The 21,586-nt window shown below is 38.5% G+C and overlaps 1 protein-coding gene across 5 annotated transcripts in view; it reads right to left on the bottom strand.

The window, feature by feature from the left end:
- Positions 1-417: 417 nt before the first annotated feature.
- Positions 418-21,586, bottom strand: part of Cc2d2a (coiled-coil and C2 domain containing 2A) — an 84,334-nt gene continuing 63,165 nt past the window's right edge. For 3 of the 5 annotated variants that reach the window (XM_027387010.2, XM_035453473.1, XM_027387011.2), the window contains 13 exons: positions 20,601-20,706; positions 18,987-19,096; positions 17,624-17,720; positions 16,323-16,421; positions 14,539-14,715; positions 11,771-11,974; positions 9,332-9,421; positions 7,893-8,006; positions 6,257-6,391; positions 5,384-5,506; positions 3,976-4,034; positions 1,935-2,112; positions 418-716 (listed from right to left, as the gene is read on the bottom strand). In XM_027387010.2, coding sequence (XP_027242811.1) covers positions 528-716; positions 1,935-2,112; positions 3,976-4,034; positions 5,384-5,506; positions 6,257-6,391; positions 7,893-8,006; positions 9,332-9,421; positions 11,771-11,974; positions 14,539-14,715; positions 16,323-16,421; positions 17,624-17,720; positions 18,987-19,096; positions 20,601-20,706 — 1,681 coding nt within the window. In that variant the 3' untranslated portion in view covers positions 418-527. The remainder of the gene's footprint in view (positions 717-1,934; positions 2,113-3,975; positions 4,035-5,383; positions 5,507-6,256; positions 6,392-7,892; positions 8,007-9,331; positions 9,422-11,770; positions 11,975-14,538; positions 14,716-16,322; positions 16,422-17,623; positions 17,721-18,986; positions 19,097-20,600; positions 20,707-21,586) is intronic. The other 2 variants (XM_035453472.1, XM_027387012.2) reach the window with 2 other exon arrangements.

Raw genomic sequence — 21,586 nt, 5'->3', positions numbered from 1 at the left:
TTTGTAACATATCATTAGTTTTATGGGTTGGTCCATGTTTCTCTAGAGAAGTTGTAAAGAGTTAATTTACTGGGTCTTGGAGTTATGGTTGCCTTTCTGCTGGACAGACAGAAGTGAAGGGTACAAAAGACAAAGCAAGTGTAGAAGTCTGAAGACTAGTGCTCATAGCGGTCTCAGTTGTGTTTGGCTCATAGCGGTCTCAGTTGTGTTTGGGATCAAAGTGTCACGATGAGACAGACTAGTAGTTCCCAGCACTCCGGAGGCAGAGGCAGGAGGATCTCTGAGTTTGAGGCCAGCCTGAAACTGCTGAGCAAGTTCCAAGACAGCCAAGGTTACACAGAGATACCCTGTCTCAAAAAATAAAAGACAAACAAAAAGTAGTAATAATAAAAAATAAAAAAGTGTGGGAACTTTACACAGTTTTTGAAAATAGATAATTTTATTACTTCAAAATATTTTTTATTCCATTACAATTCAAAATGTATATACTAGTAGTCTTTAGGTGATTAAAAAAACCACATAAAAAATTACCTGTTACGTACAAGGGAAGCAACATAGATCCAAACAGACAAAACATTTTTGGGATAAGGGTGGATATATACAGCTAAAGCAAATTCAACATTAGGAACATCAATGTTGTGTACTCCAGTGCTATATACCGCTTCAATCAAAGGTTTCACTTCAGAATAAGGCATGTGAAGGGGAAATCCAGAGAACTGAGGAGAAAGAACACATTTGTATTCATAAGTAAAGTTTGAAGAAAACAAAGTACATTTCTTTATATAAGTTATGTAATTCTTAAATTGAATCTTTAGAATGATGAGATTATTTCAGTTTCTCTGTTCACTATATTTTAACATAAAAATTGAAGTTTTAATATTTTTGTTTTAATTACTGGCATATTAATGTCTCACCAGTCATTCACTGTTCCCATCTCTTGATAGTCCTTAGTATGCAAATGGCCCCAGTAATTCCACAGACCCAGTAAAGCTAATCAATGCATTCTAACACAGACAAAAAAGTCAGTTTACAGGTCTGGGCATGTGATCATGAGTTTCTGGAAACTTGCTATGAATAGTGACACACAGGTACTCTCACTTGTTTTGGGCAGTGTGTGCAGATGTATCTCTTGGACTTGTTCTAACATTTGTTTCTGTGAATAAAGCCTGCCTGAAGATGTCATTACATGGAAGAGGTCAAGGTGGTAAGACTTGCAAAGAACTGGAAGTTTTCCACTGAAAACATTCTAATAAGTTAATTGTTAGTTTTCATTTACACAGTGACTTGTCCATTTTGGGTTTCATACTGTTTATCTTACTGCACTAATTACCAAGTTGCCTTTTTTATTACCCACCTGTAGGATGTGACATTTGGGACAAACCACCAACAGGTAGTAGACAGAATATATAGTTTGTTAGTGGGAACTTTTATTGAAAAATCAGTTGTTAAAAAACCATACCCTGAAAACTTAACCAAGTGTTTATTTTAATCTTTATGTACAGTTGAGTTTAAAGCTTTTGCCAGGTGTTTCTATTTACATTTCATAGAAAGTGTTTTTCATAGGATCATATTGATAATTACTAAGTTTTTTTTTTTGTTTGTTTGTTTTTTTGTTTTTCAAGACAGGGTTTCCCTGTGGCTTTGGATGCTGTCCTGGAACTAGCTCTTGTAGACGAGGCTGGTCTCGAACTCACAGAGATCTGCCTGCCTCTGCCTCCCAAGGGCTAGGATTAAAGGCGTGCGCCACCACTGCTCTGCCGATAATTACTAAGTTTTAAAACAGGTCATCATATTTCTTTTTTTGATGTGTGGTACATCAAGTGCTTCACAGGTCTTGTTTGTGTAGGTAGTTAAATGCCCCCAAATGATTACTGGGTAACTTACAGTGTGGGGATGAGGAAAACCACTGGTCATTTTGCAACACTTGTGCTTACCCTGTAGTCTCCCAGCTGCTTCAGCAGTTCCGCCCTGTGGTCATCTTCTATATCTTCCCCTTGACTTCTTTCCAACAGAGGCAAAAAGTGGCGCAAGGTAGAGGTACAGTACCTGTTCCATCGAGTCAGATGACGTGGCCTCCAGTCCATGATTTTGTCTTTTAGTATTTTTTCAATCCTGTTCATAAAAATAAACTTTTATTTATTATTGTTTGTTATTTAACTTTTCCCATGTTCAAAAACTAATTTGTATGCAGTATGGGGTTTAGGTGAATGCTTGAATGCATCTTTGGTGGTGGTGTTTTCCCAGGTAGATTAGCAGCTACTTAAGTTCAAGTACTTAAGTGATCCTTGTTCTTGAAGATTGTAGTCATTGCAACAGGAAATATAGACGGAATAAATAGGAATACAATGCCTCTGGTACGTAGGCCTAGTTAAATTGAGTACATTCAGCAAGACATTTTTTAATTCTAAAATCTTATTTTTCTATTCAGTGGTAATGTGACAAACAGATAAATTATACCCAGGCATAAGGTTTTTATTATGTTGGGAATCTCAAGTATTTATAAAACACTTAATGCCTTATATTGATTTTTGTAACCCAGTGACTCACAATAGTTTTTTTTTTTTTTTTAAGTTACCTTAAAAATTTCCTTTAAAAATGGCAGGTATCACTGCATTGGGTTCATAGGCTATGAGGCATGAACAAAGAATGAAGGAAAACTACAACTTGTTAAGGCATTATTAGACACAGTGCTGCCTTTTATACATTTTGATTGATTCCCAGCAATAATGCTTTGATGTAGGGGATACTCCAGTTTTACAGAAGGGGACAGTTTATAATAGGATGACCTAACTTGAGGCAGGGATAGTGGTGTCCATATTAAACATTGCTGATTTTAAAGCCTCTTGCCTTTGTTAAACACAGGGTGGAGACATCCTGACAGCTGCTCATTGCTCAGGAGCTATGCCCTGCCCCCACTTTTAAACACTGAACATGTATGTTTAGGTTTTATGGTGGACTGAGTAGAAATTATGGATGGATTGTCAAATACTTTAAAAATGAAGAAATCAGTGAATCTGGTCAATAGTATGCTGAAACCATTACATGAGATTCAGGATTGTAGATTGGTTTCTCTAGATCAGTGGATCGAAACCCTTTTGTGTATATGTGGGGGCATGTCTTAATGACCCTTTCACAAGGTTTGCCTAAGACCATTAAAAAGGAAAAACAGATATTTACATTACATAACAGTAACAAAATTACAAAGTGGCAATGAAAATAATTTATGGTTGGGGTCAGCACAACATGAGGAACTGTATTAAAGGGTTGCAGCATTAGGGAGGTTGAGAACCACTCTCCAGATGGAGATCCCACACAAAGGCTTTATGGAGAAATTGGGAGTAAATTTATGTTCCTATCAATAATGTCTTAAAGGGTTACATTTAATCCTGTATAATTTGACAAACTGTTCTTTATACAATGTGACTTAATGGGAGTGAAGCACAGGCTTTGAAATCAGAATGTCTGGTGTCAGAGCTTGCTTTACCATTTATGAAGTGTGTGGACCACTCTGAGCCTCAATTCTTACATCTGTTAACCAGGGAGATTAAGTTCAGTTCTACACCATTAGTGGAATTACAAAGACTCACACAGGCTTTAACCAGCCTTCTCTATGGGTCGGGCTCACAAACTAGATGAAGTCCTTCCTACAAGCCACTAACTGAACAAAAGCGGGTGTCTTTAAATTGAGGATTATCATGTATACCAACAAGACCCATAATTATAGGATGTTAATCTTCCATGTGGGTTAGTTTTTGGAGAACTACATGTTACTAATGTTCACCAGTGTATGTTTACCCACAACATGCTTATGCTGATGCCTCATTTTAGTTGTGGGATTTGGGCATCATATCTGTACTTGGTATCTGCAGACATAAAGTCCTAACAACCCTGAACATTTCATACTGATCCAAGCTGAGAGTTTGTTATTATGCTTCTAGTGATGGATTGCCTGTGAATTTGTGGGTATTTTGTTACCTGTCCTGTAGCTCAGCAGCAGCCACTTTGTCTGTGCGTTGATAAATTAGCTCTTCGGGCTATAAAAAGAGAAAGTTCAGTCAGCACCTATACTTAGTGTGAATAGGCATTTCTTCCTTTTCTAAATTTATTTTAAATTCCCTGGAGGCCAGAAAAGGGTGTCAGAGCCCTTAGAGCTGTAGTTACAGATGGTTTTAAGCTGCCATGTGTGCTGGTGAACTGAACATAGATCCTCTGCAAGAGCTATAAGCTATATATTATTGTATCTACCCCTATTTTTCTTTTTAAGTAATGCAATTTGAGCTTGAATAATAAAACACAGCCTAAGAGATGCCAAGGAAAGTAGAACTAAGGGTAAGGGAAGTGTCACAAATTACAGTGCTTTGTTTTTCTTTTATAGTTTCTTTTCCCTTAGCCCTTGTCACACAAGTGACCATGAACTGAAGTTCTATTCACATCTTTCATTCAACTAATATTGAGGACTCACTGTGGCTAAGCACCCTCACAAGTGATGGGCATAAGAATATGGCCATAAATAAACCCTGTGTTGTGTTTACATTGTAGTTAGTGAAGATAAGTGACCTAATACATTGAGTTTATTATTTTACTACAGATTTGTGTATTCCTACAGTCTAGATTGTTTTGCATGTTTTCTAAATTTGAGATCTATTTTACGAACATGCAACTTCCTCTTTCAGCCTTTACACTGTATTAGGGATAAGTAAAACACAGTGCTAAATTTCATTAAGGTAATCATTTGACTACTACAAAGTATTACATCATATAGTATTAATTTGTCTCTTATTATCTCAATTCTTAAACTACCTCAGAATTGCATTCCTGTGGAAAATCTCATATGTACCCCTTCTCACAGGTGAGAAATCTCTGAAGGGCAGTGTAAAGCTGGTTTGAAAGATTTATCCCAGAGTAAAAGGGTATTTTATATTACAAGTGTGTAGTGTGTGTCCAAACATTTTAAGTAAATAATATTCTAATAAATGTTTTAATGAATTAGAATCTACTTGTGAGAATCTGAAGTTAATTTTATGAACTTCCAGTAGGTTGGAACTGTTGTTTGATTTCATCCTTAGCAGTTAGGATCAATTTAGTGAATTAACATTATCAAAAAAATTTAGCTGTATGTATTTTGTGATTATAATAAGTCATGGACTTCCTATATAAAAACTTTCAAATATATCTAAAATGTGAATACCAGTTTTTCATGTGCGTGAATGTATGTTTCTTCATATTAATCTGTTTTAAGTTAGAAAACTAATGTTTTAAATCTTACATATAAATGTAGTATACTAAATAACTAAGTAGAATTGAGGTTCAAGAAATATGTAGTTTTTTTCATGTAAAAATTTCATATCACTTTATCCACATTTGGTTGCTAATAGAATTATACCTGAACACTGGAAAGGCCAGGATATGGAAGACTTCGTGAAAAAAAAGATTTCCATAGTTTGGGCTTTGTTACATCAAAATTTATCCTTAGTGGCGAATCATGGTGTTGAATATTAAACCAAATCTAAAAAAAATACATTAGGATATATGTTAGCAGATATGTACATAGGTGTGCACATATATATACACATATATATGTATATATATGATATAGGGAGAGGCAGTGAAGGAAGTACATTAGGATATATGCTAGCAGATGTATACACAGATGTGTATCTATGTACGATACAGGGAGAGGCAGTGAAGGAAGCACATTAGGATATATGTTAGCAGATAGGAACAGATGTGTATGGATGGTACAGGGAAAGGCAGTGAAGGAAGCAAATATTCACACAGGCTACATTGTTTTTAAAAAGGATTTTTAAAAGTTTATATGAATTTTACGTAAATGCTATATCAGTTGTTCTCAGTTGTTTTTTCATATTCACATGCACACACATATATGGAGTAATTTTTTTGTTTGTTTAAATAAACGAAACCCAGTGTTCTCTGGTGACAAATTTGCTTTGACAGAGGGACTAGACATTGTAAGCTCTGTGTGTAAAGCAAACAAGGTAGAGATAGGACAGAAATTGGATCCTCTGAGTCTAAAAACCTTCTGTACTGCTTCTGAAGGTCAGGTGACTAATTAAACCAGAAGTTTAATTTAGGGTTAGGTAAAGTGTCCAGTGCTCCCAATTCTGCCAACTTACTTGTATTTATTTAAATGTTCATTTAAATATTCATATTTATACACTCTTTACCTATATAAAATATAGGTAAATTGGTCAACTTACAAAAACAACCATATTTAAGAGGAAATGGTAATACTCACATTATCAGGACCAATTAAGCAGCCCACACTTTTCAGGGGGCAGAATGTATCAAATTGTCCATAACAATGTCCGCTGCAGGGATTCCATATTAAATAATAATTTTTTTCCCAAGTTAGCACATAGGCAGTTGGGCCCTGAAAAACAGAATAGCCATTAAAATACTTTCTAATTAATTATAAAATAAGGTCAATAGTAATTTACAGAATTCTTTTTTCATCACTAGAAGTCCATTGCGCTACAGAGCCATATTACAGAATTCTTTTTAAAAAATGAAGTATGTTTTATCTGTATGTGCGAGCATGTACATATGTGTGTGCATACACATACATGTGGCTGCCTGAGGAGTTAAAGGAAGGTGACAGATTCCCCCAGGCTGAATTTATAGGCTGTGAGTTTCCTAGCATGGGTGCTGAGAACTGAACTTGGGTCCTCTATGAGAACAGTAAGTATACCTAACTGTTGATCCATCTCTCCAGTCCCAGAAACAGTTCTTCTTTTAGCTGGACCTCTGCTTTCTAAATTTCATGGCTATTGGATTTAAGAATGGGAATAGATATTTTTCAGAAATCTTGGATTTGGTACTAGTAGAGTGCAGGATTCAAAGATAGTCCTTGCATTCCCAATCAGTGTATCTTAAGGTTTTCTGAAGTATTCTTGTTAGTGGGACTCTTTGCAGAGTCAGTAAAGTTGCTAGAAGGCTGACTTTTTCAGTTCCTAATAAGTAATTTACCTTTGATACAGTCTATAGTTACATGAACATGTAGATTTGGAAGGATATACATCCAGTGGTTGAGATGAAGGATACTTACTTCCTACTTGGAATAGTCATATATTATAGATTCTTTTATTCAGTTGAGTACCATTTATTGCTGATGCATGATTTCACCTGATGTTCACAAATAGCCTTGGAGTTGTGATTTGATTTGCTGAGAGTCATGGAACCTGGAGCACAGGCCCATGGCTTGCTTGCTTTGTCTTTGTCTTGTATCACACGGTAACCCATGGTCTATAATTCTCAAGGATTCCTAGAGCGTCATGGCTTCTCTAAAATACCACCTTAAATAAGCTTCTACTATCCACATAGACTTTTTAAACTTGTCCCAGAAGTACTCATTGTGCCACAAACTTGTTAGTATTTTGCTGTGGGGGTAGGGAATACTCTTAAGAGTCACCAAGTCTTTAAACTAATACATGTTGACAATAACAGCAAAACAGAGCTGCCAACATTATTTCTTTCTGTGTTTAGTCTGGTATGTTCCCCATTGCCTCCCAAATTAGTTGCAGTAGAATAGGGTAAATGGAGAGAGTTCCCTTAACCCATAGCATAATATTACAAAGTGACTGAGATTGTGGAGAACATTGATGGGTGACTGTGCATATTAAAAGAACAACTAAATAAGGGGCTATAGGTGTTAAGATGTCAGGTTTGCCAAAATTATCTGAAGTGAGGTGTAGGGCCCTGAGTATGTTATTAAACCACTTTGTGTGGTATATGTTGTGGTTCTGTCTGCTTGGTGTGGTGGTGTCTCTGCCACTTTGTAGCAATTCAAAGGACTCATGAAAATTAGCCCTGCCCATGAAAACTATCTGGTTAGATAACCACACTCTTGTTAATAGCAATGTGCGTGGCCATACCTCAGGAATAGCATTGCCCATCATCAGCCATGCCTTCTTACCCAGGGACAGAAAGTAATTGCATAGCAGTACTGCATGCTCTTCTTCATCTCCTGCCAGGAGATCAAGAAATTGCTGACAAAGAGAAAAGAAAGTTACATTGAGTGCCTTATTCTAGACTGAACATGCATGTAGGATTTTATTTGCTTTGTAGTTCAGGCTAGTCTAGCACTTGCTATGTAGCCCAGGCTGACCCTGACCTGGCAATCATCTAACCTCAGCCTCCTTGCCCCCAGGACTAGGATTAAAGAAAGGCATGAATAAGTACCATCACATTAGCATCTCATGCGAAATTCAATGATTTAGTTGAGATCAGTGCCTTAAAGTATTTTTGTTACTATGCTGAAGATTCTTCAGTGGACATCATGTTTTCTTTAGCATTGATGCTGATGGAATCTAGAACCAATATGATTGCAATAGATAGAAACAGTAGGTTTCCATGTTTCTGCTTTAATGTGTATTGGATAGTTCACTAGGGCGAAACATTTCCTAAGTACATTACATGAATTGACTGACTTATCCCAGAACAACTTTTTGAGGATCCTACTTTTCTTATCAGCCTTGCAGATGCTGAAGTACAGAGGCAAAGATCAGGCAGTAATACCTATGAGGTGCCAACTAGTCCAGCTCTGCTGCTCTGCTATTCGCTTCTTTGTATATTTCATGTATCTTCTTGAGAAAGAGACCCCTCATGGCTCTAACATTTTTCCTGCCCAAAATGCCAAGATTTATGTTGCCAAATGCATTTGGAAGGAAAAAAGTTAAAGAACAACTACATTTTTTTCATGGGACCTTCCATCAAATAAAGTTGTGTATGTTACATTTTATGGAAGCATCAGACATCCTGAAATCCAGAAGCACATTAAACACCTTTGGTAAGACAGGTTTGTGCTGCTTCATATCACTCATGGTCCCTGACTCTGTGCAAAGAATGTGTTTGACATGGCATACCTTAGGAAGTTTACAAATTAACAAAATACACAATTTCTTATTGTAGAGTGAGATTTAGGCTTTTTCTAAACAAAGCTGTGATATCATTAATGTAATATTAGGATAGTTCTGCACCACAGCATCTGAAATGTTATTTCCATCCTTTCTGTGAATAATTTTTTGAAACAATACTTTGTGGTGGTTGTGAGGAGGTTACTGAGGATCTAACCTATGTCTTTGCACCTGCTAGGCAAGTGTTTACCACTGAATTATGTCTCCAACCCTTAATTTCTTTAACATCTGAAGCTTGATAACATTGGACCAGGAAGAAAAAATATTTCAGAATTTAGCTTAAACTGCTAACAGATGGCCAAGTAGATTTTTATGATGATTAATGAATGATGCAATCTAAATTCTGCAAGTCATTTAGCTGATGTTCAGTTAAGGCAGTAAAGTGGCAAAAGACTCACATCAGATGTGCTCCATAGGTCACAGATACCAGCAAAGGAAACAGTATCCGGCAAGAAAGGGATTAAGGACACATATCGAGCTACCAGTTCCTGTGTAAGAAAATTAACTTTTAAAATAACTTCCAATAAAGTAGAAGCTGCATCCCCTCTTAATTTCCCAAAAGAAACTTCAATTATGGGTACAAGATAAAATTCATGTTCACAAAGTGCTTACTAAATGCATTAATATCTTATCCTCTCCTAAAGCCATGAAGATTATCTTACAAAGAAACTGGCTCTAGTGTGCCTTTGAAATGTCCTTATCGCCCTCTCTTCTTTTCTCGTTTGTATTTCCTTTTTTTTTTTTTTCTTTTGGCATCATCTTGTACTGTACTTTTCTTAGCCTAGTAGTCCTGAAAGCAGCCATTCATTCCCCCAAGGAGCACTAGCTCATTTTAGGAGGGAACAGAATATTGGAGTCAAGTCTGGTCATTGTAGTTAATTCACAATTTATTCATCTCTAAGGAGGTTAATTACTCTTACGTTTATTGACTTTCGAGGTTTATACTTCTGTGAATTTTCTTTTAAGAATTTGGACATTTTGGGGCCAATGAGATTTCTTAGCATGTAAATGCACTTGCTGTTTGAGCTTAAGGACCTCAGTTTGATTTATGGAACCCATGTGTGGTCGTTCGAATGAGGATGGCTGTCATAGGCCCATATCATTGACCGCTTGATCCCTGTATAGAAAGGATTAGGAGGTGTGGCCTTGTTACTGGGGGTATGTTTTGAGATTTCAGAATACTCATGCCACTCCCAGTGTGCTCTCTCTTTGCTTCCTAGTTGTGAATCAGGATGTGAGCTCTCGGATGTTCCTCTACCAGGCCTTCAATCTACCATCACGGACTCTAACCCTCTGGAACTGTAAGCCCCAAGACTCTTTCCTTTCTAAGTTGTCTTGGTCATGTTTTATCACAGGAGAAAAGTGAGACAGAAGTTGGTATTAGGGATTGGGCTATTGCTGTTACAGATAGAACCATATGAGTTTTCTCTCTCTCTCTCTCTCTCTCTCTCTCTCTCTCTCTCTCTCTCTCTCTCTCTTATAGATGTGGAAGACTTTGAAACTTTTAACTAGAAAAGTGGGTTGAACACTCTTAAGCAGAGCTTAAGGGGCCATCCTATTAGGAGCTTGGAAGAAAGACAGTAGTGCTGAGAGCTTTGTGAACTGTGGAGTCCCAATTTAAGAGGTTTCAGAAGAGGACAATATTAGCAACTGGATTAGATACCATTTTTTGGTGATATTTTGGCAAGGAATGGCCTATTTGCTGTTTTTCCATGTCTTAACTGCTTTCTCCCTCGGTCTTGTGACTCATCAAAACCCAGGTTTAGTCATCTTGAGTTACCAGATAAACTGAGATCCAACACTATTTCAGGTTATCTTTCTAGTGTAATTGATTTCTTTTTGATTTATTTTCTCTCAATTCTGTCTTAGCCATACCTTTAAAAATATTGAAATATTTACTAAATAGTCTCTACTGGGGTAAGTTTATGTACATTTACAATGCTAGGGAGAACAGAAATTGCTATTATGGGCACTGAGGATGCAGTTCAGTGGTAGAGCACTTGTTAAGTGTGCCAGAGGCCTGACACCAAACTCTACCAACAACTCACAAGGTCTTATTTGGCTTCCTATAGAAACAAATTGTATTTAGTGAGTTCTATATCTACTATAGTCATATATGTGTGCATGTATATATATATATATATATATATATATATATATATATATGCGTGTGTGTGCATACACACACACACGCATATATATGATTATATTAAAATTTAGAAACAATTACTCCCTTTACTATCCATATTCTCAGAACAGTTATGGGTTATAGTATTCACTTAAAATTGGCTTAACATACATATGCTTATAGTTCATACAATTTTAGGTGGGTGTGGAGTTTTGAAGCCAGTGAATGGTACATGTATATTTAATGTCTCAGTGTGAGTTGATGTTAGGATGGGTTAAATACTGAAAATACATATTGCTCAAATAACTGTTGTTAATTTGATTTCAATGATGCTTATATCATTAAGCAGAATACTGAGTAGTTATTTTGGTACAGCAGAAATTTCATGCCTAACATTTATTGAGAATATATAATTAAAATATGTTTATGAAAGACTTTGAAAGTTTCATGTTAATTTTTTAGCACCTATAAAGCCAAGGGCATAGTAAGAAGCCAGTTATTTATAGAAAGGATGAACAAAGGATTATCATCATCTCTGGTACTTTCAGATTTCCTTAAAGACAGTTAGCCTCATGGCAATAATTCCTAATGATCTTTGTGTACTTAGTATCTTGAAATATGTATCTTACTATCAGGAAACCTGGCAATACATTGAAATTTAAGACATTTTTTTTTTTTAAACATCACTTATTGGCTATGCCACACTCACCGCAGTTGCCTGTGGGTTGTTTGGGTAGACATTGAGGAGCTCCTGAGGAGGGTTTAAAGGCTTGAGAAAACGTGTGATAAACACTGTTTTCCCTCTCATGTCAATTACTGTTGTAAGGCACTGACGCTGTGGGAACCGTAAGGCACATTCAGCCTGAAACTTCTCTGTTGCCTGAAGTAATTTCTCATCTTCCTGGCTATCAAACTTTAAAAAGAAATACTTCATGGGGTGTATATAATTACAGGAGACATTACATAAAACAATCAGATTTCGAAGGCACTATGAAGTGAATGTGTGGTTTGGCAAGTATGTTTAAGTGACTCTTTATAAATTCCTTTTTCTTGGTATCTCTACAGTTTAGAGAGGAATATAAATAGCAGCCAAACAGTTAAAGAATTTGAGCAGATTCTACAGGGTGCTATTGGGAGACTTAAGAAGATGTAGAAGCATGTGCAGGAGATCCTGAGTCAGCACAGCCATTGGCCTTTCAAGTTGACAAGTGTGGCAGAAAATGTCTCAACTACTAGGTAGGACTCAAATGCTCTGTTATGTATCTTGAAGGCAGGACCTGGGTTTGACCTAGTGTGCACATGCTGGCACCTAATCATTATCAAGTCATTAACATGCATTTAGGACACTAGAATTTAAAGGAGACGTATGCTGTTTGTGATCTGAGATTGCCATGGAAAGGCCAAATATTACAAAAATTTGAGTCATTTATCCTGAAGCAAATTTGGATGGAACTAACAGATTCAGGTTTATTCAAAATGCAATTTAGAAAATTCTTAAGGGGTTCAGTTCTTTAACCTGTCAGTTAATGAAACATTTCCAGAAAACAGAAGGAGTTCATTCTGCCTTTGAATAGTCAGTTGAGATGACCCCAGTGACTTGAAATAACTGTTAGAAATAAATATCTACATTGCCTCTCTAAGAAAGAGTCATGGAAAGTGAAGCTGAGCCCCTAACATGCAGGAAACATGTAAAGTCAGTGAAGTTACTTGCTGACAAAATATAATGGCAAATGGGCCAAAAGGCAGTCTTTTGTATTTTTCTATATTAGTGATTGCACCCAGGGCCTCACACATGCTACACACACGACTGGACATTCTTTGTGGCACTGCAGGCATCTACAGATCATTGCCAAGGAATCATACATACAATGGGACCCAGCACCTGTTCCCTGGAGTCAGTGGACACAAGCAGCTAGTGAAAGCATAGCTGTTGGCCTATGAGTTATAAAACAAGATAATCAGTACCTTTTTAAGCATGTCACTCATCTACCATAGGCAACAAAAAAGAAATGACAGAAAAACAGTATTAACAACCTGGTTTAAAGACTTATTAGCCTAAACATTGTAGAGTTAGGGTGTTAAAGTAACTAATTCAGGTTGCTGCTGAATTACAAAACTTGTTTTAGTAAATACTTTTGAAAAAGTCATTTGGAGTAGGATGGGGGTGGAGAGACAATTCTAATCTGCCATCCTGGAAAGCTGTAGTAGTGGAAGACCATTTCCGTGCTGTAGTCCTGGTATTTCAGGCTGAGAGCCTTTCTTTCTTGAACAGCCTACAGGTTAATCACAGGTGGGGTTTTCTACTGCTGCATTTGTAGGATGTCAGGAGCCTGTCAATTAGCTTGTCTGCCATGTCAGACGTCAATGGAAGATGTGTACAGCCATAGAGGGGCAGTCAAATGTCACCAAAGGCAACAACAGGTTGCCAGGTTAACTTTAGAGTCACAATCCTGCCCTCAGTGTGAGATCATTTGTGTGTGGACATGCTTGTTTTTCTCCTGAGCTTGCACCTAGAGATAGATAGTCAGAATATTACCTTTCTAAAAATAATCCGACATGAATCTATTCTGCTTTCTTGAGAACCTCAGCTTTAGCAATGAAGCTTTCGATCTGGGATTATTTGTTCAGTACATTTGAGCTTCCATTAATCTTTCCTTTCCCTGAGTAGGCTTTGCCTACAGGATATAAACCTGTATTTTTCTCTGTGAAACAAATTGTAATACTGCAAAACCCAGAAGTAGGCTCAGTTTTCCATCCCCATTTCAGACTTACTCACAATTGGAAACCAGGGGATCCATGTATAAGTTACATAACACAGTCACCTGAAAATGAATTTTATACATGCATGTAAGCATGGTAGACTGTTGCTTTTGAGACAAGTTCTCACTTACATAGACTAGGATGGCCTCAAACTCAGGGAAATATATTTGCCTCTGCCTCTACTCTCCTGGGATAAAAAGTATACACAACTATATGGGCTACATGATGGACTGTTTTCTGCAGCTATTTAAGATGCATAATTTTTTTCATAAAGTACCTTGTTATCTCTGAAGGTTACCTGACTTTATGATTGTGTGAACTGATTGAATGCATACTACAGCTGGGGACCTGAAGTCAAAGATGGAAATCTTTCTTTAGCATGCTTGCCAGTAAATGTCAACTAGCAATCTGATTTTCTAATTGACATACTTCATTTTATTCACATGGAGAACATCGTTCTAAAAGCAGAACATGTTTATATTGGTCTTGCTTTCCTAAAACCTTGTGTTGATGATTGCCTTAACTCCTAGGTTGTGAAGGATAAATGCACATCTGTTCCATTGCCACCTTAGGTCCTAGCTGAAAGCATAATGAATAGGTATTAAAGTAGGAGAACTTCTGTTTATGCAGTTCAGTTAAAGCTTATAAATACTTAGCCTAGCAAGCATTTCTTAGGCTTTGGCATCCACTGTGGCTTTCCAGATTATATCCCATTACCTTTTCTCGAATTGGTTCTCCAGGAACCAGTTGAGGCTCAATGGTAATAAACAGGGTGATGTAAGAGCCTTCACTCAAGCTTCGGGCAGAATCAAATGTTCGTTCCATAGTAATGTTTCGCTCCTTACTATAGCCCAGAAGAACCGGAGGAATGTCTATTTTAAATGTGCCATCAATCTGCAAAGAAAATATGACTTGGTAAGCACTGTGGTGATTTTGTAACAGAAGTTAAAAGAGAATGGCTATTTCTCATAATTGAATGTATCAGGTAAACATTAAGCTTGGTCCAGGCTAGAACCCTCAAGTTCTCATCAGGAAGGGCTCTGTGCTTCCCTGACTTCTTTTTCTTGATTGCTAGAGTGTGCCTGGTCATAAATGTTTCCTGAGTTCAAATCTCATATTAAACTCCCAGTACTTCAACTGTCTCATTTGTAAGAAGAAGAAAATAACAGGACCTGATTTGTAGGGTTGTGGTGAGCAGGGAATCAGCTAAGAGATGCAAGGGACTAAGAACAGTATCTGTCATGTGGTGCATGCTCATTGGCTGGCAGCCTTCCCCTTTTCTGATTTCCTAGCTTTCCATCTCTGCCTTTCAGCATCTTGTCTGTGTTTCAAAGCTTAGGTATAATGTCATCTCAGGATTACTTTGCTATCTGTATATCCTTACATACAGCTTGTTTCATTCACTAATGTCTTATATTCTGTTTGACTTCAGGAGTGTATTTGCCATAGTCTACATTATTGCTCTACAAAAAGGACTATTGTTTTATCTCCTCTTGTGTTACTTTTCTCTGCTTTATAGCCATGTTTTTTAAATGTAGTATGTTTATAACAAACAGAGCTCCAGCGGTCATGAGCTCTTGCATGAGCTGTAAGGGCATGGGTGCTGCTACCACAAAGCAAAGGAGGTCCACACATCAGGCCATTCAGTGCAATGATTTCTAAATAATCTCCAAACCCGAGATTCAACAGCCGTCAAACATTACAGGCAGCTTTACTTGTAAGGCAGTATGCTCTTTAATATTTTCATTTTAAAATTTATTAAAAGGGGAGAATATAATTCTCATGATAAACATATTACTAGACTATCCCTTTGGGTTAGGGAAGATCACAGTTCCAGTTTATGCTTGACAGCCAATCTGGGTCTTTTAGAATAGAGGTTTGTTTTGGGACTTTTGATGGAAAACCGTGGTCTAGTCAGCATCTGCTCTGAGTAGCTATCACAGTAGCACATAGTTGCCTGTTGCCATGGATTTAATGCTGAGATACTGAAGAGATCCAGAGTGTTCAACTGCCTCAGTAGGATTACAAAGTCATAAAAGAATTGCCAGCCTCGTGGATCTGTTAAGCTAGACTGTTAAGTCTACAAAAGGGTGTGTGGGTTAAGCATGCCTGTGTTAATGATTTTTCATGTTTTAAATAGCACACACTTTCAGAAATCTTGATAGGAATGCACTTGACAAAATGGACAACTGCCCGGACTGTTTTCTTCAAGTTACTTTCTGGCAGCCATCCACTCTACTTTTGTCATTTTGACAAATTTCACTTTGTTCATATTCTTCTGTTTAAATGTTATAAAATTCTTAGGTTCAAGTAATCATACATTTGCTATTAATGCAAAAGAATGGGTAATGAACATATCATGCAAGGATAATGGAAGATAAATGACTTGATATAGTGATTTTTTTTCCAAGTTCTGTGTAATACATTTTCACAGTTTTGAGAGTTTAATAGGAAGAATGGATAGAGATATTTCCTATCTGTAATTCTGACTTGTTACTTACCCTTGCTTGGAAATAGATAGTACTAAATGGGATTTTCACACATCCTAACCAGTGTCTCTCAATACGGGTATGGATTCCACTTCCTCTTTCACGGTCATCCTAAAGGAAGCATGAGAAGTAATAATTATTTAAGGACTTCAGGCATTTATGTCTGTGTCTGTGTCTGTGTATCTGTTTCTCTCTGTGTGTACTTGCACATGTGAACAAGTATGCATAGCAGGCTTTCTTTTGGGCCACCAACCAGCTCTCAAATCATGACACAGAGTCATTATCAATTCTGAGTACTTGGCCTTATCTTATGCTTGTACCACTAGCTCTTATAACTTAATTTAACCTGTTTCTGTTCATCTATGTTTTGCCTCAGGGCTTTTTACCTTTCTTTCATTCTGTATGTCCCACTCCGTGCCTGGCTGGCCCCAGGTGTGTCCCTTTTTCTTCTCCCTCGTTCTTTCTTCTCTCCTCTAAGCCTAGATTCCTCCTCTTATTTATTCACTCTGCCCATCAGCCCCAACTATAGCTACTGCCTAGCTATTGGCTATTGGCCATTTCAGCTTTTTATTGGACCAGTCAGGTGCCTTAGACAGTCAAAGCAACAAACACATCTTTACATTATTAAACAAATATAACATCTTTGCCTAGTTAAAGTAATATTCCAGCAGGTATGTATGGGCATTCTTGACTGTTCTATGCATATGGATACCAGAAATCAATGCCAGTATATTTTCCATACTTGCTTTTCCACCTTATTTTTTGAGTCTGGGTCACTCATCGAATGGGAAGCTTCCTGTTTTAGCTAAACTAGTTAGACAGCAAGCTTCAGGGATCCTTTACCCTCAAGCAGGTACATACCATCCCACTCAGCTTTTACATGTGTGCTAGGACTCCAAACTTAAATTCGCATGCTTGCACAATGGGTGTTTTACCTACTGAACTTTTTCCCAAGGCCTCTGTGTAATTGTAATTTCCTTGCTGGTAGGAAAAGCAACAAGATTTTAGCTGAAAGCATGTGGGTTGGGTTCCGACATTTAAGTTTGCCACCCAAGAAAGCCACTTCTCTGAATTTCAGCTTTCTCATTGTCAGCTGGAGATATAATGACTTGCTTCATAGACTTACTTTGGAATTGGATAAGACAACATGTCTGTAGCAGCTGTCCTGGAACAGGAAATACTTGGCAGCAAGTAGAATCACCTTTCTTTGTCATCCTTTCCCCACTCTCCCCTGTGCTTGGGATGTGAAAGTGAGTGCAGGAAAGGAAAGTGAGTGCAGAGTTCAGGTGACTCCCTTAAGAATGAAAACTTACCTCTAGGATATCATGCAGCACTTCATCAAAAATGTTAATGTACACGTCATCCTTCACTGCCTGTAAGCTGGCTGTGCTGTAGTCCCCATTCGGGGCTCTGTGAGACAACACATGAACAGAGACCATGAAAGCAGGCAAAACACTATGAGTACTCACTGTCAGCGCTTGAAAAATACCAAGCTGGAGCACATGCAGTTCTTTCATTCAAAGGATCTCTTAACAAGGGCACAGAATACACGTTTTCCTTTTTATTTACTTTTTATGTGCTTTAGTGTTTTGCCAGCATGTACATCTGTTTCAGATCCCTTGGAACTGGACTTACACAGACAGTTGTGAGTTGTCATGTGGGTACTTCAAATTGAACCAGGGACCTCTGGAAGAGCAGCCAATACTTTTAACCTCTGAACCATCTCTTTAGTTCATATAATACTTCATGCTCTGCAGATCCAAATGCTCCACTGGCTCTTACTGGTAAATACTGTATTCCCCAAACTCCATGGCATGTCTTGCAAGGAACTGCTATGCCAGGGCCTGGGGTAGCTTTGTGGATGGCTATAAGGTCTCCAGCCAACACTGGAGTTACTGCCTAAGTACCTGCTAGAATGTGGCTGGAAGAGAGTGCTACTTCTCACTTTCTCACCCGGAAGGCAAACAATACAAAGGTGAGAACCCGTTCCTGGACTAGGTCCATGACCATTAAACTGTATAAACTGTGTCCCTCAACAGCAGGGTTAGAGACCAGGGTACCACACTGATTGAAAATCTTCATCTGCTTTTCAGTTCACAATCTTTTGCTTGTTTTATGTATAATGGTGGTGATTGTTCCCTCTTTTGACTTAATTATTTCTAATTTCTACCCTAATTTGTCTTTCATCCCAAGGATCTCTTGCACAAGGACAGAGAATACATGGAATACCTACCACCTAAGCCATCTTCCCTCTAAGGGTTTCAATTTCTTCTTCATGAAAGTAGAGGGTTAATTTGGTCATTTCAGGTACCAAACCAATAAAAGCCTTTGGCCTATATGAAGTCAGAAATTGGAGGAAAGTAGACTTCCAATAGTGACCATGATTTTGCTCTTTTTGTTTTGTTTTTCTTGAGACAGAGCCTTACTGTGTAGTTCTCTGGCTGGCCTAGAACTTGCTATGTAGACCAGGCTGGCCTTAAACATACAGAGATTGACCTGCCTTTACCTCTTGAGTGCTGGGGTTAAAAGCATGTGCTACCACCACTCAGAAACCTCACTCACAGAGCAGAGCCAGCTGTGGGTGCTGAGAAGCATGTTCTAGCTTCATTCCCCCAGACATGATGCTTTCTTTCACTTCAACCACTCCAGCTCCTTACAGACGAGTGTTTAATTTACCTGAATGGAAGTTCAAGTTCTTCGTTCCAGCTGGGATTTGGTCCTTCAGCTGTAGTTGTGTGGCAGATTGTTCTTTGAAAAGAGACTTCTACAAAAGGACGGACTAAGACCTGAAAGCCAAGAGCAAACCCCAAGTGTGTAATGATTAGTTATTTGTTCTTGATGGAAGAAGCTATGCCTACCAAAATACGTGACTATTTTGTCTTAGACAAAGGAGAAAATGCTTATTAAATAGTATTTTTCAGAAGAAAATGAAACAGGAAGTCTGTTTAGGAGTTTATAGATGATTGATTCCTTTTTCCTTTCTTCCTTCTTTCCTTCCTTCCTCCTTTTCTCCCTCCTCCCTCCCTGCCTTTTTTCTTTTTGGTGAAAAGCATTTTGAAAAGGGAGATTTCTTCAGTGTCACACGGGGAAGAGGGACAGAGATCCAGTGACCAGCTCCCAGTCCATCTTCAGGATCTTGAGGTGAGAGTAGGTTTAAATGAACAAGATATATGCACAACTGCATTGGCCAAGGCCTGGTCTGCTGCCCACTGCTGGCTGAGCTCTGAGCCCCAGAGCGCTCCTGGAAGGATATCTGCAAGTTGTAAATCTCCAGGGACAAATTTCTACTCTGATGTCTCCAGTGCTCCAGTTTTTTCTTGGGGAAGGCTGGTGTTTCATCAGACCAAGCTGGTCTTAACCTCACTATGGAGCTGAGGATGACCTTGAACTTTGTGTGTGTGTATCTCCCATCTTTAATCCCACCACCACCCGGCAAAACCTGTATTTGCAGAAAGTCACCCTCTCATCTGCATTCGTGGAATTTGGGGGCCTGGGGCTGAGCCCCTTCCCCCTTCTTTCATTTCCATTGTGACTCTTTTAAAACTAGCCAATCCTGAAAGACTATGAGTGGGGGAAAAACATAGTCATCACCTGTGTTAGAATGAAAACCAGATGAACTTTCCACCTCAGTGTGCTCCCTAGCTACTTTGGTTCTGGTGCACTCATTTTACAAAAGAAATCACCTTGCTGAACTATTTTTGATTTGTATGCTTGTGCTACACCAAGATTATTTTTTATTCATAACATTTTGAAACAGGGTCTTACTGTGTAACTCTGGCTGGTCTTGAACTTTTTATGAAGAGCAGGGTGGCCTTGAAACAAAATTCAACTGTCTCTGCCTCCTGATGATAGGATTTAAAGCATATGCCTGCATCTTTATTTTTATTTTATGTGCATGAGTGTTTGTCTGTACCACATGTATGCCTGGTGTCCCCAGATGCCAGCCAGAGAGGGTATCACATCCCCTGGAACTGGAGTTACAGACAGTTGTCAGTTGTCAGGAGGGGAGTAGAACCTAGGACCTCTGTAGGAGCAGCCAAGTATGCTTTACTACTGAGCTGTTTCTCAAGCCCCTGACCTTGAACTTCTGATCCTTGTGTTTCCACCTGCCAAGCACAAAGACTATATAGACAGTACTACCACACTATACAATGCCAAGAATCTAACCCAGGACCTTATGAACACTATACAAGCACTACACTAACTAAACAATAGCCAAGGCCCTTAAGGGCAACTTTTAAAGACATACAGAGCAGGATTCAAAGCAGAAAACCAGCCTTGTTCTCTCACCTGGCCAAGGGGGTAGTCAGTACTGTGCACTGGACTGTGTGTGTTGGGGGAAGCAGTTTGCTTTTCACTGAAAGTCCTTGAAGATCTTGATGTCTGCTGGAACTTGCTAGGAGGGAAAAGGTATGAAAGGAGTAAATGACAAGGAAGGTCTGTCTACTGAGATGGTTTCTTTGAAGATGTGTGGTGCTGGTAGATCTCAGAGTGGCCATTGTCTCTATGCTTGTTGATATCTAGAAGGCTTCTTTGAGTATGTACTGATCCATCCTGGGGAACCTTATAATTACCAAGGCACTCCCCAACTTCCCTTCCCAGGCCTGCGTGCATCTCTGAGAGCAGAGGTAAGGATAGTTTCCCTCCTCCTCTACTATCAAAGGTACCTGAGTCATGTGAACCCCAGTCCCTCTCTGCAGCAGAGTCCTGGCTCCATCTCATTATGGTTCCCTTTCACTATATTAATAGATGTTTTGTAGCAGGATGAAGTAATGTCAGTGGGTAAGAGCTCTTGCTACACAAGCATTGGAATTAGAATCTGGATCTTAGCACCCATATAAAAAGCTGGGCATGACTGTGCATACACTTGTAACTCCAGCACTAGGGGGAGACAGAAGGGCCTCTGGGGGCTAGCTAGTCACCAGCCTCACTCTGTATTTAGTGGATGACCCTATCTCAGAGGACTAAGGTAGAGAGTAATAGAGCAGGACATCTGACATCCTCCTCTGGCCTCTGCACATAAGCATAAAGGGGCATGCACCCGTATACACATGTGTTCATATGCCTTGCATTTATATCTACACACAAAATAGAAGAGGACACATAGGGCAAAATAATGGGGTGAGAGGACAGAGGGATGGAGAAAGGAAGAACCTAGAGAATTAGAAAGAAGATGCCACAAACTATCTTGGCACTCTGGAATCTGAGTGCTGAATGACCTGGGCCAGACCACGTACACCATCTTTGCTTGTTTTCTACCTAGTAAAATAGAGATA

The sequence above is a fragment of the Cricetulus griseus genome, assembly GCF_003668045.3.
Source record: "Cricetulus griseus strain 17A/GY chromosome 1 unlocalized genomic scaffold, alternate assembly CriGri-PICRH-1.0 chr1_1, whole genome shotgun sequence".
NCBI classification, from domain to species: domain Eukaryota; kingdom Metazoa; phylum Chordata; class Mammalia; order Rodentia; family Cricetidae; genus Cricetulus; species Cricetulus griseus.
This window is presented reverse-complemented; position numbering and strand designations above follow the sequence as displayed.